At 47.8% G+C, this 15,560-nt stretch overlaps 1 protein-coding gene across 1 annotated transcript in view; it reads left to right on the plus strand.

The window, feature by feature from the left end:
- Positions 1–14,692, plus strand: part of LOC115097632 (fibrillin-2-like) — a 421,199-nt gene extending 406,507 nt beyond the window's left edge. Inside the window, 2 exon segments of the mRNA XM_029613571.1 lie at positions 8,556–8,681; positions 14,379–14,692. Coding sequence (XP_029469431.1) covers positions 8,556–8,681; positions 14,379–14,692 — 440 coding nt within the window.
- The last annotated feature ends 868 nt before the right edge of the window (positions 14,693–15,560 follow it).

A 15,560-nucleotide genomic window follows, 5' to 3' on the forward strand; every position in this document is an offset into this window, starting at 1 on the left:
TGATGGATGGGAAGCCCCAGTGATCTACTATCAGTTGAAAGTCTTTGGCCGACAATACCCACTCTCCTGGATCCAGACTCTCCCTGCTTAGAAAACTGCTCTGACGTTGACTTTTCCTGCGATGTGTGAGGCTGATATCGTTTGTAGATAAATTTCCGCACATTCCATAAGGAGGTCTATCTCCTGAGACCTGCTGCCTCTTGGTTCCTCCCTGGTGGTTGATGTAGGCTACTGTCATTGTGTTATCCGACATTATTTGGACTGCTTGACTCTGGAGTCTGAGGCTGAATTGCAAGCACACCAGCTTCACTGCCTGGTCTTCCAGGCGATTAATGTTCCAGAGGGCCTTCCTCCGTACAATGTCCCTGAGCTGTGAGTTCCTGACAGTGAGCTCCTCAGCCCCGAAGACTCACGTCCATTGTAAGAACCAGTCGTTTCGGGGAGGCCAGGGACACCCCCCTGCTCAGATGAGTCTCCTACGACCACCGCTTGAGGTGAGAGCAGACTCCCATCGGTAACTGGAGCCAAATCAAATAGTCTTGAGACTGCGGGTTCCAAAGTGACATCAGCGAGTGCTGAAGTGGGCGCATGTGTGCTCTCGCCCTCGGCACTACTTCCAAAGTTGTTGCCATCAAACCAAGAACTTGGAGATAGCTCCACACTGTTAGGCCTTATTGTGTTCATCAACTAATGCAGCTGGGACATCAACTTCCATATCCATGTAGTTGGGAGACCTTGCTTTGCCTGGTGTTAACTGGACTTCCAGATACTCCAAGGACTGGGAAGGCTTGAGACTGCTCTTCTCCAGGTTTACTACCCAACCAAGTTCCTGAAGCAAGGAGGTCATCTGTTGGTCATCCAGAGACTTTCTTCCACAGACTTGGCCCGGATCAACCAGTCATCCAAGTACAGGTGTACCAGGATTCCTTCTCTTCTCAATGCTGCCTCCACGACCACCATAATCTTGGAAAATGTTCTTGGGGCAGGGGCTAGGCCAAAGGGCAGTGCCCAGAATGATAATGGCGACCCAGTACAGCAAAGCATAGGAAGGTTTGGTGTTCTTGATGGATTGGAATATGTAGGTAGGCCTCGAATAGGTCCAGGAAAGTTAGGAACTCTCCCAGTTGTACGGCCATTATCATGGAGCATAAGGTTTCCATGCGGAAATGACTCTCTCGTAGGTGACAGTTGAAACTCTTGAGGTCTAGGATGGGGTTAAAGGAACCTTCCTTCTTGGGTACAATGAAATAGATGGAATAACGCCCCTTATTTTCCTGGGGCATAGGTACTGGGATTAAAACCTGCATTGCACCCTATAGATATTATGCCCACTAAAACACTCCTCTCCATCCCCACGAGGATTGCCCCTCCCATCTCCAACATCATCAACAAATCTATTCGACTGGTGTTTTTCCTATGCAACTTAAGCATGCAATTATAAAGCCGACTCTCAAAAAACCAGACCTGGATCCATCTGAACCGGCCAATTATCGTCCTGTCTCGAACCTCCCATTCTTGTCAAAAATAGAAAAAGTGATAAACAAACAACTCACGGACTATCTAGATGATAACCGATTATTATTTCGTCACAATACGGTTTTCGTAAGTTCCATAGTACTGAAACGCTGCTAGTATCCCTCTCAGACTCTATTCTAAAAACACTAGATTCTGGTCATTCATACATTCTTGCCCTACTCGATATTTCTTCGGCATTTGACACGGTCAATCATAATATCCTTCTACCCTCCTCTCTCAAATCGGCATCACTGGCACTGCACTAAACTGGATCCAATCTTTTCTGAAGACAGGACATACAGTGTCAAGTTGGGATCCCAAATATCTAAACCAAGAAATCTGCTACAAGGTGTACCACAAGGCTCTCGCTATCATCAACACTGTTTAACATTTACTTAGCACCTCTCTGTCGACTCCTAGCAAAACTAAAACTCCACACTTCATATATGCCGATGACGTACAGATTCTTATCCCTATTAATGATTCCCTCTAATGCTCTGAAAACCTGGGAATCAGCCTGGCTGAAATAAAAAAGCTTCTCACAGAAAACTTCTTAGCTATAAACACTACCAAAACTGAACTCATCATCATCACGCCACACAATAACATCCCCTCCAACACATCCCACCATTCTACTTCAGTTCTTCCCTACTACAGCAAGTCCGCAGTCTTGGCGTCATTATTGACAACCATTTCACTTTAAAGAAATTCATCTCAGCTACAATAAAAAATGGTTTTTTCAAACTTCACACACTAAAAAGAATTAAACCTCTTCTACATCCACAAGATTTCCGGACGGTATTACAAGCTACCATACTACCAAAATTGACTACTGTAACGCAATTCTCTTAGGTCTCCCTAAAAACTCAATTCACCTTTACAGATGTTACAGAATGCAGCAGCTCGATTAATCACCAATACCCATCTCCATGATCACATAACACCCGCTCTCATGTTCTTGCATTGGCTCCAGTAGCTTCTAGAATTACCTTTAAGTTCTCTCCCTCATACATAAGTCGATCTATAACCAAGAGATGCAATGGTTCTCGGAGCAGTTTTGTGTTCCATATCTCCAAGAGACCCATAAGACATATCCATCAAGCTAAATTGGGCAGCCCCCCCAACAAAAAACATCAAACACGTGACCACAAGAGACCGTGCGATCTCCATAGCGGGAAGCAACTTATGGAACAAGATGCCCACTGACCTACGTCTGGAACCCTGCCATAAGAAATTCAAACAAGGACTCAAAACGTGGTTATTTGAACTAGCATTCACACAATGATCTCCATTTAACTGAAATGCCATTCAATTTGCTACCCTCTCTCCCCATGCTCCGTTTCCCACCCTACCCTCTTTCCCTCCACTATCTCCCTCCTTCACCTTTCCCGCCCACCCATCCTTCCCCCTCCACCCATCCATCCCCACCCTCCCATCCCCTTCATGATATTAATTAGCTTGAAATAACAGAAATGTCTTCGGTGCAATATAGAAATTATACCCACTCTCAGAACCGGTATTGATTTAGATACTATTTAGTTTTTGTGTTGGTTTGTAAAGGTTTAATAGTTACATCAATATTTTAATTGTATGTTATACATTATTGGATGGTCCACAGTCTGTACAGTCTGTTATCCATCATAACTGTTATATGGAATTTATTTTATTTAATACCTATTAATAATGTCAATGTAAAGCTTGTTGCTAAGTTATTGTTAAATGTAAACCGCGGTGATGTATTCCTTTACGTTCTGCGGTATATAAAAACCCTTAAATAAATAAATAAATAAATACAGCCCTCATCCTGAGGAGCCTTAAAAGATTAATATCCACTGCCTGCTTTTTGTGCTGGGAGTAGCAAGGAGACATCATGAATATGTCCCAAGGAGTGCTGCAAAATTCCAACGCATATCCTTCTCGTATGACTTCTAGTGCCCACTTGTCCGAAGTGATCTCGACCCACCTTTGGTAAAAGAGAGACAGTCGTCCCCTATCTTCTCGTTCTGAAGATGGGTCAGTAAAATTGCATTGGGAGGTTCAGGATGATCCTGAATCCAAACCTGCCCCTCTCTTGGGCTGTTGACTATGAAAGGAATGAGTTCTTTCAAAGGGTTGAGACCTCTGAAATATCAAGTTTCCATAGGGATGGAAACATTGAGTGCCCCTGTACCAGCCCCTCATAGGCGAGGGGCGCTGCTTCTGCTTCCTATCTTCCGGTAGCTAGGGGACTGGAGATTCGCCCCATTTACTGACCAGTTTTTCCAATTCATTTCCCAATAGGAGTGATCCTTTAAAGGGCATCTTTGTAAGGTTGGCCTTGGAGGTTGCGTCAGCTGACCAGTTCCGCAGCCATAGCAGCCTTGTGGCTGCTACGTTTGAGGCCACTCCTCTGGCTGAAGTACATACTAAATCTGAGCATGCGATTCCATAGCTGCTCTGGGGTTTACCCCGAGTCTTCCACCTCCTGAGAGAGAAGTAGGCACAAATATGCTACCAGGGCACAACAAGAAACAATCTGTTGGTCATTGCTACTGTGTCAAAGGCTTGTTTAAGACTAGACTCCAACCGTCTATCGTGCACATCCTTTAAGGCCGCTTTTCCCTCCATTAGGATAGTTGTTCACTTAAGACAGCACAGACCAGTACATCCACTTTAGGGAAACGCAAATGTTCTCTCACTGCTGGATCCAGCGGATATAAAGATTCTAACATCCGGCCCCCTTTAAAACTTGTTTCTGGGGCATCCTATTCCAGGTCAATCAACTCCTGGATGGCTTCCAGTACTTGGAAGTAGCAAGAGGCTTTACACAAGGAAATCAGAATGGGATTCTTCTTAGGTTCCATTACAGATTCCGCTCTAGGAACCCCCAGCGTTTTCAGGGTCTGGGAAACCAAGGCTGGCAATTCATCTCTATGAAAGAACTGTAACATGGTTTGATACGGTTCTAATCCCAGGGGAATTTCCCCTTCTTCCAAGGGATCTTGCTCTTCATCTGTGCCATTAGGGTCCCCACTAGGGATACCCTTGGTCAGATGGAGCATGTCTCAAGGTCTGCCAACAGGAATGGGAGAGGGGGGCTGGCTGGGGTTCCGTCTGGATAGGAGCAAGCGAGGAAGTAGACTGCGCCTGCACAAAGGCCTGTAGTCCCTTTGTTATATAACCCACTGTTTATAAACCTTGTACATAATCCTTTGTTATATAACCCTCTGTATATAAACCACCGTATCTTTCCACTATATATTACCATTAGTTTTACAGTTGACCTGACCTCCTTTGCTCTTCCAATTAATCAAAGTTATGTCCTAGATAGTCAACCCCTACCACTTTATCTTAATCTAATTCTGATTCCTTCCACTTCCAAGTTTATTCCCCCTGTTTATTGCAACTTTGCCTCTGCTTCTGTGTTAAATTACCCAAGTTCCATGTAAACCGATGTGATATTATATATGAATGTCGGTATAGAAAAAGATTTAAATAAATAAATAAAAATTCTACCCAAGAAAAGGCTGCCGGGTCCATGTCTAGCCTGGGGGGAACTGGGGTGGGCCCAGCCTAGTTTCCCTCTTCCATGGAAGACCCAGCCAAGGGGTTATTCAGATCGGGAGTAATTCCAGTTAAGGCTGCCAATCCATTACCTGAATGGGAGAAGCCGGGCTCAGCAAAATCCAGGGAGGCCAAATCCCCTTGGGCTTCCTCACAGTGCTGACTCGAGTTGGAATCCAGGTCAGGCTGGGAAGTCCTAATATGACAAGCAGTGTAGAGAGCAAAGCTCTTATGCTTATTGGCTGCCAGCGCCATTGGCGGTGGTAACTGTGCATTTGATCAGCTCGTGCTTAAAATGTATGCACACAAACTTTGAGTGCCTAGGCGGGCAAGGCGAGGTGTACGCAAAGCCCGTTCACCTGGATTTTCCTGTATCCTACGCTTACTTTATTGTGCACGTAAGTAGGCGCGCGACGTTATGTGCACGGCGATTGCGCAGAGTTGATGCACTGCATGTACAGACATCCTATAGCGGGCAATGGGACACCCTGGAAGCCAGCTTTAAAGGAGGCCAGGAATTGGAGGCCCTGTACCCTCTGGACCCAGAGGCCAAAGAATGCCTGCCTTTCCTGAAAGTGGATGCCCTTGTCTGTGCCTTTTCGAAGCCAGTCCCATATCGGATAAAACAAACGATCACTTTTCCCCCCGAATTTTCGTAAAAATCGTTTTTTGGGTTAGTGTGCGCTAACGGGAGTTAGTGCATGCTAACTCATGTTAGTGCACACTTACAAGAAAACGTTTATTTGTGTTATTTTTTGTTACTTTTTGCTATTTTTGTTAGTGCACGCTAACTCATTTTGCTATTTTTTGTTAGTGCGCGCTAACTCATTTTTCACCGATTTTTCACACACAAAAAACGGGAATCCGCAGGAAAATCGAGATTTTCCCACGGCCAGACGAACCCAAAAGCGGGAACGATTGGACACCCGATTCACATCCCTACTTCTTAGCAGGACCTTCCTTTCAGTCGCTGCACGCTCTGTCTCTACGTCTGTTAACGCTAAAGACTGTATTCTTGGTGGAGATATGCTCGGCTCGTCGCATCTCTGAACTACAGTCGCTGTCATGCTGGGGGCCATTCCTCCGGTTGACTCCAGGAACATTGCAGCTTTGCACTGTCCCTTCCTTCTTGCCAAAGTTTCACCTGAACCAGTCCATTTCCTTACCGTCCCTAGATAGACACAAGGACTCGGAAGACCACCGCTTATGTTTGGTTGAGTACAGATACAGTCACCAGTTTTAATCAAGTTCTTAAATTGTATTCAAGTTTTTCAATAATATGTCCACAATGGCTTTTGAAGAGAATACTGAATGGCTGAGGTCACTGCAGGGGTGTATCGAGGGTAACGTCAGCTTTGAAACCTGACTCCATCTCCATCTGCTAGCAGAGGGGCACATAACCGATTGGTTCTGAGTCCATCTGTCTACACTAAGGAAAACAAAATTATCAGGTAAGAAGTTTCTCCATTATCCAAAATTCCAGAAAATGTGGGGCTCCTTCTTAAGCTGGTCTTCATCACATCGAGGATCAGATGGTTTGTAGTCTGGGGACTGAAGGTAGTGGCTTTACTTTTTTCCAAGCGGACTGTAGTGGGGATGCCTTAACCTCTGGTGCCACAATTCCATTATAAGGCTTCTGCATTTATTTTATTTATTTATTTATTTAGAGTTTTTATATACCGGCAATCATGAAAACATATCTTGCTGGTTTACATCGAACAGGAGTGCAATTATATACAAAAAACTAGAACTGTGGTGACCGAAGGTACAGTTTCATTTAACAAGGGTAGCCGAACTTGGAGAAGGAAGAAGAGAGGAGAGAAAAGAAATTGTTAAACAATATACAATTTAAATATAGTATACAAAATAAGTGTTATAAACAAGAGGAATGGTGTTTTAGGGGACATTGGAATGTGTCATTGGGTTGTGTCCGGAAAAGCTTGCTTGAATAACCAAGTCTTAAGTTTTTTCCTAAAAGTTAGGAGGCAGGGCTCCTGTCTGAGGTCTGTAGGTATGGAATTCCACAGAAGAGGGCCAGCTGTGGAGGTGGCGCGATCTCTTATGGTAATGTGTCTGGTCGTTTTTGCTGGGGGAACTTGGAGGGAGCCTCTGTAAGCATCTCTAGTAGGTCTGGTAGAATTATGTGCTTGGAGAGGGAATTGAAGATCGAGAGTGGTGAGTTGATGTATAGTTTTGTAGGTGATGGTTATGGCTTTATACATGATGCGGAAGTAGACGGGTAACCAGTGAAGCTCTTTCAGGACGGGGGATATGTGGTCTCTTTTCCTTGCGCCTGTCAAGATTCGGGCTGCTGAATTTTGAACCATCTGTAGGGGTTTGGAGTATGATGAAGGTAGACCTAGCAATAGGGAATTGCAATAGTCTAGTTTCGTAAAAATGACTGCTTGGATGATCGTTCTGAAGTCTTGAGCGTGGAAAAGAGGTCTTATCCTTTTCAGGACCTGGAGTTTATAGAAGCAGTCTTTGGTTGTTTTGTTGATGTGTGCCTTGAAGTTTAGCCGGTTGTCTATTATTACTCCTAGGTCTCTAGCTTGTGTGGTAGGCAGATTGGTAGGAAGAGTACTGTTGGAGGTGTTGTTCTCAGGAGAGATGAGTAGGATTTCAGTCTTAGAGGAATTTAAGATGAGGTGTAGGTTGTTGAATAGGTGTTTGATTTTTTTGTGGCATGATTCCCAGTAGTCAAGAGTATTAGAGTATGTGTCTTTGATAGGGATGATGATTTGAATATCATCTGCGTATAGGAAAAACTTTAGATTGAGGTCGGTGAGAAGTTGGCAGAGAGGAAGAAGGCATAACAGTGATTTGTTAAAAAACTGGTATGGGAGGTAATTAATAAGGGTTATCAAGATCCCTATTATGTGTCACTTTGTTTGGACAATATGGGTGGGAGAGGGTGGGGAGGGATGTCATTCTTATGTTAATTTTTATTTTAAAATTGGTTTTGATATTACTTTTATTGTTTAATTTTAAAATAATTCAATAGTATTTTATTATTTCTTTTCTTTTTGGGATACCACAGGGAGCTTTCTCATCATGCTGCCAATTATATGCACTGATTGTAATGGACAAACACAGTATTTGGTGTGGTATTTCATGTTTATTGCTTGTGATTTCAATAAAATATAATTTGCAAAAAACAAAAATGAAACATGAGTGGCCAAGAAGTTAGGGAGGTGGCATTGGGTTTCAGAGGTGGTGGGCCACATACAGTATGTTATCATTAGATGAAACATACCTGGGGGCCATGAGAAGCCCTTAGTATTACTTGTAGTCTGCAGGAAAACCCTGCTGGTTCCAGATGTCTCTGCCATGAACAAGAATTGGTAATAGGGCGGGCTGTAAATTGATGTAAATAAATGTCTCACCCGTAGGAGGGATGAACTGATGGAAGGACTATAGTGCTGGATTGTCTCATGTACTGTGCTGTGAGCAGCTGATATTTTAAATATGGTTTGTATCACGTTTCTTGCTCATAGATGAGAATGAGTGTCGTACCAAGCCTGGAATCTGTCCCAATGGCCGCTGTGTAAACACCATGGGAAGTTATAGGTGCGACTGCAACGACGGGTTCCAGGTCAGCACCTCTGGCATTGACTGTATCGGTAGGTACAATCCTTCACCCTTCCCTCACTGAGTGTATCGTTAGGTGCAATCCTTCATCATGTACAGATACAGCCACCTTCGGCACTAACGGGTAGACTTTAAATAGGCTGCGCGCGTAAAATCCGGCCTTTACGCGCGTGGCTGGGCTTTGCGCACGCGTGCCAAGCCTATTTTCCAAAAGGCCCAGCCACACGTGTAAAGGCTGGTACGTGCATAAGTGCTGACCTTCCTGCGAGGGGCAGGGCGGCCGGGACAGCGCCATTGATGGCTGTCCCAGCTGCCGGCGCGTGCAGCTTGCTTCAGGTCGGGCTCTGTAGTAAGTTGGAAAACAGAAAAAAAAAGCAAAAAGGTAGGATTTAGGGGTCGGGGAGGAGAGCGGAAGGGAGGTTGGGCTAGGGGGTAGGGAAGTTCCCTCCCACTCCACACCTTAATTGGAGCGGACTGGGAGGGAACTGGGGAAGGCCGGGATGCATCACCGCGTGATGTTTGCATAAATCCTCCCCTCCCCCCTTGCGCGCGGATTATAAAATCCGATGCGTATGTGCGCGCGGCCCACGTATTTTATAATATGCGCACATGAACACGCGTGCGCTTCTTTTAAAATCTATCCCTAAGTGCATCAGAGTTATTTGTCCCCCTTCTTCGCCCAATCCCAGTCCCCACCTTATCGGATCTGAAACGAAGAGAAAATAATAATAGAATCATGTAAAGTTTATTATTCAAGTTCACCCAGGGAAGGTTCTATAATGAGGCAGGGTGAGGCGGCCGCTTCAGATGGCAGAATTCTGAGGCGGCAAAAAAATGCCTCCCTCAGAACGCCACTGTGGCGTGCTCCTCACACTGCTTGCCAATGTTCCCTCTCAGCTGCGCGCGTGCGCGCACGTTTCTGGAGGCCGCTCTCAGCCTCTCTACCCCCGCGCATTCCCTGTGTACGTACCCGGATCAGTCCAGACTGCTGGGTTTTGCCTCCCTTCCAGAAGATGGAGATAGAGAAAGTTTCCCAGGCACTGCCCCCTTAACTTGGTGGCCACCTGCTGCTCCTCAGTATTTCTCTGTCTCCAGCAGATGGAGGTGGTGCGAAACCTGCGGTTCTGATCCAAGCAAAAAAAAAAAGAGCGAGATTATCATGTCTTTGGAGTCTCCCAGGGGGTTGTGAGGACCTGGACGAGCAGGGGTTGGGAAGACCAAACTTTGTCCCTGAGTCTGCTGGTGGGGTGACAGCTGGTGGTCCAGCTCCCTTCCCCCTTCTATGCTCCTTGTCCAAAGCCTCTGCCAGCCTCTTCAGGGAAGTATTCCATCTTTTTGTCTTTTCTGGGGCTCTGTCTAAAGTTTTTTTTGTTTAAAGTTAAAAAAAAAAACCTGTTGGGAGAATCTTGGGGGTTCTCCCTCAGCGGCAGGAAGTGCAGGAGCAGACTCGAGCCCTGGAGCTCGCGCGGGGATCCTTTTCTGTCTCCCTCCCTCTCCTCCCGTGGCTGCCGGAGACTGCCTCACGGCTGTTTTCATTTCATCATACCGTGCACGAGCTGGTGCTCGCGTTGTGACAACCGAGCCTCGTCAGGGTTTGTGGCCGATGCCTCCCCAGGGGGGGACGGTTGTTCTGGTGTGTCCACGGCGGCAGATTCGCAGCAGCGCAGCGCTGGGAGGCTGCTCGCTGCGCCGGAGACCCCGATTGACCCGTTCCCACTTAGCGCAGGAATGGCGACCATTTTGGGCGCTTTTTGCACTGCGGAGGGAAGAGCGTTGGGGGGATAGGATCACCCTCCAGCTCTCTCCCCAGCCGATTCCAGCCCCATGGTGGCTCGGGGAGCCATGGGGGACTCTCCTGATGCAGACCCTGATCCTTTGGAGGGCACTTCCGCGGGGCCTGTGCTATTTTCCACACAGTTTGTACTGCTGATGCACCAGGCTTTCCTGGCCAACAGTTTGGAAAAAAGGGGGCCCTTTCATCTTCCAGGACCTTCAGACCCACTGGGCAAGGTACCCAGAAGGGAGGAGACGCCGGTGGCTACTCGGATTCGACGGATACAGGCCCCTGTGGTATGGGGGTCAATCCTGGAGTCCTCTTCTGAAGATTCAGACCAGGGGGAGGAGCCGGTGGACCCCACTCCACCCCTGGACGTCCCGGGCATCGGCGCCAGGTCTGACCAGATCCCTCTGGTGGAGGGGGACGACCCTAAGATGGTCCGCTTATTCCAGAGCTGGCGCCTTTGATTCCCCATGTCCTTGCAGAGCTGGGCATCGCGGACTCTCCCTCTGAACCAAGACCAGATACGGTGGATCCTGTCCTTGCGGGCCTGGAGTGTGGAAAACACGAGTTCCGTGTGACCTATGATGTTTTTGAGACAACATCAAGAGTCTCTGCACAGGAATCGGTGCCCGCAGAATGGCATGGCTGATGACCTTGTATCTCTGACCAGAGGTACAGGAACAACTTGCTGACATGCCGTGTACTGGGGAAAATCTCTTTGGAGTTAGGGTGAGGGATGTTGTGGCCCAACTTCAGGACCACCATGAGACTATCCAACAACTTTTCCACCAGCACTCTGGACCCATCCTCCTCTTCTAGGAGTCTGGTGAGACAAGGGTCAAGGAAGTCTTTCTTTGCCAAAGGAAGTACTATCCTCCACCCCTTCAATCCTGTCAATACCATCAGAGTTCCTGTGGCAGTCCCAGGCAGCAGTGAGCACCCAAGCCCCAGCCAGCTCCTTAGTCAACTACAGGGACGGGGTTTTGACTGGGTCGTAGGAAGCATAGGCCAGTTGCCCATACCTGGATCAGTGGACCCTCCGGTTGGGGGCAGGCTGCGGTTCTTTGCATACCAGTCTCCATTCTCGGACCAGTGAGTTCTGACCATTGTCCAATCAAGAGTATCAACTGAATCTATTGGGTGTCCCGCCAAATTGGTCCCCATGCCCATCTTGGGGGCTGGTAGTGCATCAGGAGGTACTACCAGCAGAGCTCTCCTCCATCTTAATGGCCAGAGCAGTTGAGCTTGTACCACCAGAGCAAAGAGGGTGGGGATTCTACTCCAGGTACTTGCACTTGACCATCCGAGTGTTGGAGTCACTGGTGTTCGTTCTCAACTACCCAAAGTCCCATCTCAGCCCATCACTTCAAATGGACTTCATAGGAGCCCTGCTAGACATGGCTCAAGCCAAGGCCTTCCTGCCTTGCCAGAGGGCCATCACCTTAATGGCCATCATGGCAGAGATCCAACAGAGCCAGCAGGTGTCAGCCTGGCACATGTTAAGGCTGTTAGGCCATATCGCTGTAACCCTCCCTTTCACTTCCTTGGCACATTTACACATGTGCAGAGCCCAATGGACCCTGAGGTCACAGTGACACCCGGCCACTCAGAGCCTCTAGGATTGCATCTGAGTCACCCAGTCTCTCTAGGATTCATTGTCCTGGTGGCAGGACTTTCAAATCTGGAACACAAGATCTCTTTTTGAAGTCTTCCTACTCAAATTGTCCTAACCACGGGTACATCCTCCCAGGGGTAGGGAGCTCATGTAGATGAGCACAGCATCCAGGGTCTCTGGTCCACTCAGGAACGCTCTTGTCAGATCAACTTCCTGGAGCTTCAGGTATGCGCTATAGGTGTTCAGAGATCAGCTGTCCAACAAAGTTGTCCTGATCCAGACCAACAATGAGGTCACCATGTGGTATGTCGTCAAGCAGGGAGACATGGGATCGTACCTCCTGTGTCAGGAAGCGGTCTAGATTTAGTCGTGGGTCCAGTCCCACGGGATGGTGCTTCTGGCCATGTACCTGGCCGGGATGGAGAATGTGGTAGCGGACAGGCTGAGTTGAGCCTTCAGACCCCAAGAGTGGTCCTTGGACCAGGGAATAGTGAATTGGATATTCTGCCTCTGAGGGAGCCTGGAAATAGATCTGTTCACATTCCCCTGTAACAGGAAGGTGCCTCGGTTCTGCTCCCTGTACAGGTCAGACAGAAAATCAGCCTCGGATGCCCTTGCCCGTCATTGGAGCAAGAGTCTTCTGTCTGCATAGCCTCCGATTCCCTTAGTGGAGAAGACTCTCTTGAAGTTTCATGAGAACAGGGGAACTATGATCCTCATATCCCCTCATTGGCCGAGACAAGTCTGATTTCCACTCCTATGAGAATTGTCCTTCCAGAGACTGATCAGTCTGGGGATTTCCCTAGTTTTCATCATGCAAGATCAAGATTGGCTGTGGCATTCCAAACTCCAGGCCCTGTTGCTCACAGCCTGGAAGTTGAGAGGTTAATCCTACAATTGCTTGATCTTTCAGAGTATGTCTCGGGTCCTGGTGGCCTCTAGAAAGCCTTCCACTAGAAGGTCCTATGGACTGAAGTGGAGGAGGTTTTCCATATGGTGTGAGCAGAAGGCCCTAGATTGGTTTTCCTGTCCCACACAACAACTGCTTGACTACCTTCTACACCTATCCGAAGCTGGCTTAAAAACCAACTCCGTTAGAGTCCATCTCAGTGCAGTTGGTGCACACCACCAAGGTGTGGATGGTACTCCCATCTCTGTAAAGCCTATAGTTGTATGTTTCATGCAGGGCTGCTTCAATTGAAGCCTCCCCTAAGGCTTCCCACTGTGTCTTGGGACCTCAAATTGGCGTTAGCTCAGCTAATGAAGGCTCTTTTTGAGCCACTGCGCACCTGTGACCTAAAGTACCTGACCTGGAAGGTCATATTTTTGGTGGCGGTCACTTCAGTGCATAGAGTCAGTGAGCTCCAGGCCTTAGTGACTTATCCACCTTATACTACGTTTTATCATGACAGGGTGGTCTTGCGTATGTACCCTGCCTATGGTGGTCAAGGACTTCCATCTTAGCCAGTCTAGTGTCCTGCCAATATTCTTTCCCAGGCCCCATTTGCACCAAGATGAATGAGCCCTGCACAGTTTGAACTGCAAGCGAGCTTTAGCCTTCTATCTGGAGCAGTCCAAAGCCCATAGACAGGCCACAGAATTTCTTATTTCTTTTGATAAGAATTGGTTGGGCGATGCCATTGCCAAACAGACACTATCCAGTTGGCTAGCAGATTGCATCTCCTTCTGTTATGCCCAGGTGGAACTGCATCTTGGTGATCATGTCAAGACTCATTCTGTGAGAGCCATGACATGCTAGAGATTCATCCATGTGTGAGGACTATCATCCTGCTTGTCCTTGGAGAAAGCAGAGTTGCTTACCTGTAACAGGTGTTCTCAGAAGACAACAGGATGTTGGTCCTCACGAAACCCACCCGCCACCCTGTAGAGTTGGGTTTCTCCTATTTTTTATTTTAATTATAATTCTGTTTCAAGATTGGAGAGGGACCCCGTGTGGAGGCGTGGTATAGGGCATGCAGGACATGCTCAGTGTGCCTAGTCAAAGTTCTAGAAACTTTGACATAAGTTTTCCACATTGGGGTTCCATCTGGTGATGTCACCCATGTGTGAGGACTAACATCCTGCTGTCCTCAGAGAACACCTGTAACAGGTAAGCAACTCTGCTTTCTGATTGTCAGACTCACTGTGCTCCCAGTCTCTCTAGTGTTCTCTTGCATAGGGGTGGAATCATGTATTATCACTCCTTATTCTGCCCACAGCCCATGGCTTGAGGTTGCTCCATTATAAAGCAGACTGAGAGGGTTGGTAATGAGGGTGCAGCAGCTTCTGTTGGACTCATCTCTCTCCCTCCTTTCTTTTGGGTTTTTTTTCCAGACTTCCGCCATGGGTTCTGCTTCACGGAGGTGCTACAGACCATGTGCCAGCTGTCGTCAACCAACCGTAACCTGGTCACCAAGTCCGAGTGCTGCTGCAACAGTGGGCGTGGCTGGGGGAACCAGTGCGAGCTCTGCCCCCTGCCAGGAACAGGTCCCTACAAGAAGATGTGCCCTCATGGACCCGGGTACACCACGGACGGCCGAGGTGAGAAGCCACAGGACGTGGCTTTAATGGTCTCTTGCAGGGAAATGCAGGAGAGGTTTTGGCTTGAATCAAACTGTAAACATGAGGTGGGAGGCAGCGCCTCATGAGTCCATATTAGCCTTGGACCTCTGCTGACTGTCAGGCTTAGGTGGTTTTTGTTTCTGAAGTTTTAGTTGCAGCCAACCACTCATGTAAGGAGGAGACTATCAGGGGCGGCTGCTGCCCCTGTAGAAAGCAGAATCTGATCATCTGTTTTAAGGAGGTGGTAGGAAAGCTTTCCACATGTCTGTCTAGAGGAAAGGGTCAACCCCTCAGATAATAGGGAGGTTCCTTGCTATAGGCTCTTGATGAAACTTATTCCATGGAATTCTGTTAAGAGGCTATTGACAAAGTGCCAAACCTATTCTCCATCAACAAGCAGAATAATCAGCCACATGAGTGGGTGACATTGTCCGATAGCATCTGTAACGATCCTGGCTGCTGTGCGATCCTCCTGCCTGCAGGGGCCCTCAGTGGGTTGCAGTCTGAGCTGCTCAGGCTTGCCTTGAAGATACATGAGGAAGCCTTGCCAAATCATAAAAGCTTGATTCACAGCTCCCTGCCTCATTCATCATTGAGTCTCCATTACTCACTGCTATGGCCACTTGAGCGCTTTACCTTGACTTGTCTAGATTCCTGTTCTTTCTGTTCCTTTTACCAGCCTGATCTTTGCCGCTGTTCCTGTGGGCCTTCCAGTGGTCCTACTTGCCCATACCTGGGAACTCTCCAGATGTGGCCCGGATACTCCGGAATTCTAAAAGAATTTCCGGGTCTCTGGGCAGGGGCGGATTGGCCTATCGGGGGATCGGGCATCCCGGGCGGGTCACGCTAGTCACGTGGTCTGCCGAGTGAGGCCATGACAGAGCCGCACTCGGCAGACCATGTGGTATCTCTTGGGCGGCAAATCCCCGGGCCGGTCTTCATCGGGAATACGCC

The sequence above is a fragment of the Rhinatrema bivittatum genome, chromosome 8 (assembly GCF_901001135.1).
Source record: "Rhinatrema bivittatum chromosome 8, aRhiBiv1.1, whole genome shotgun sequence".
In the NCBI taxonomy this organism is placed as follows: domain Eukaryota; kingdom Metazoa; phylum Chordata; class Amphibia; order Gymnophiona; family Rhinatrematidae; genus Rhinatrema; species Rhinatrema bivittatum.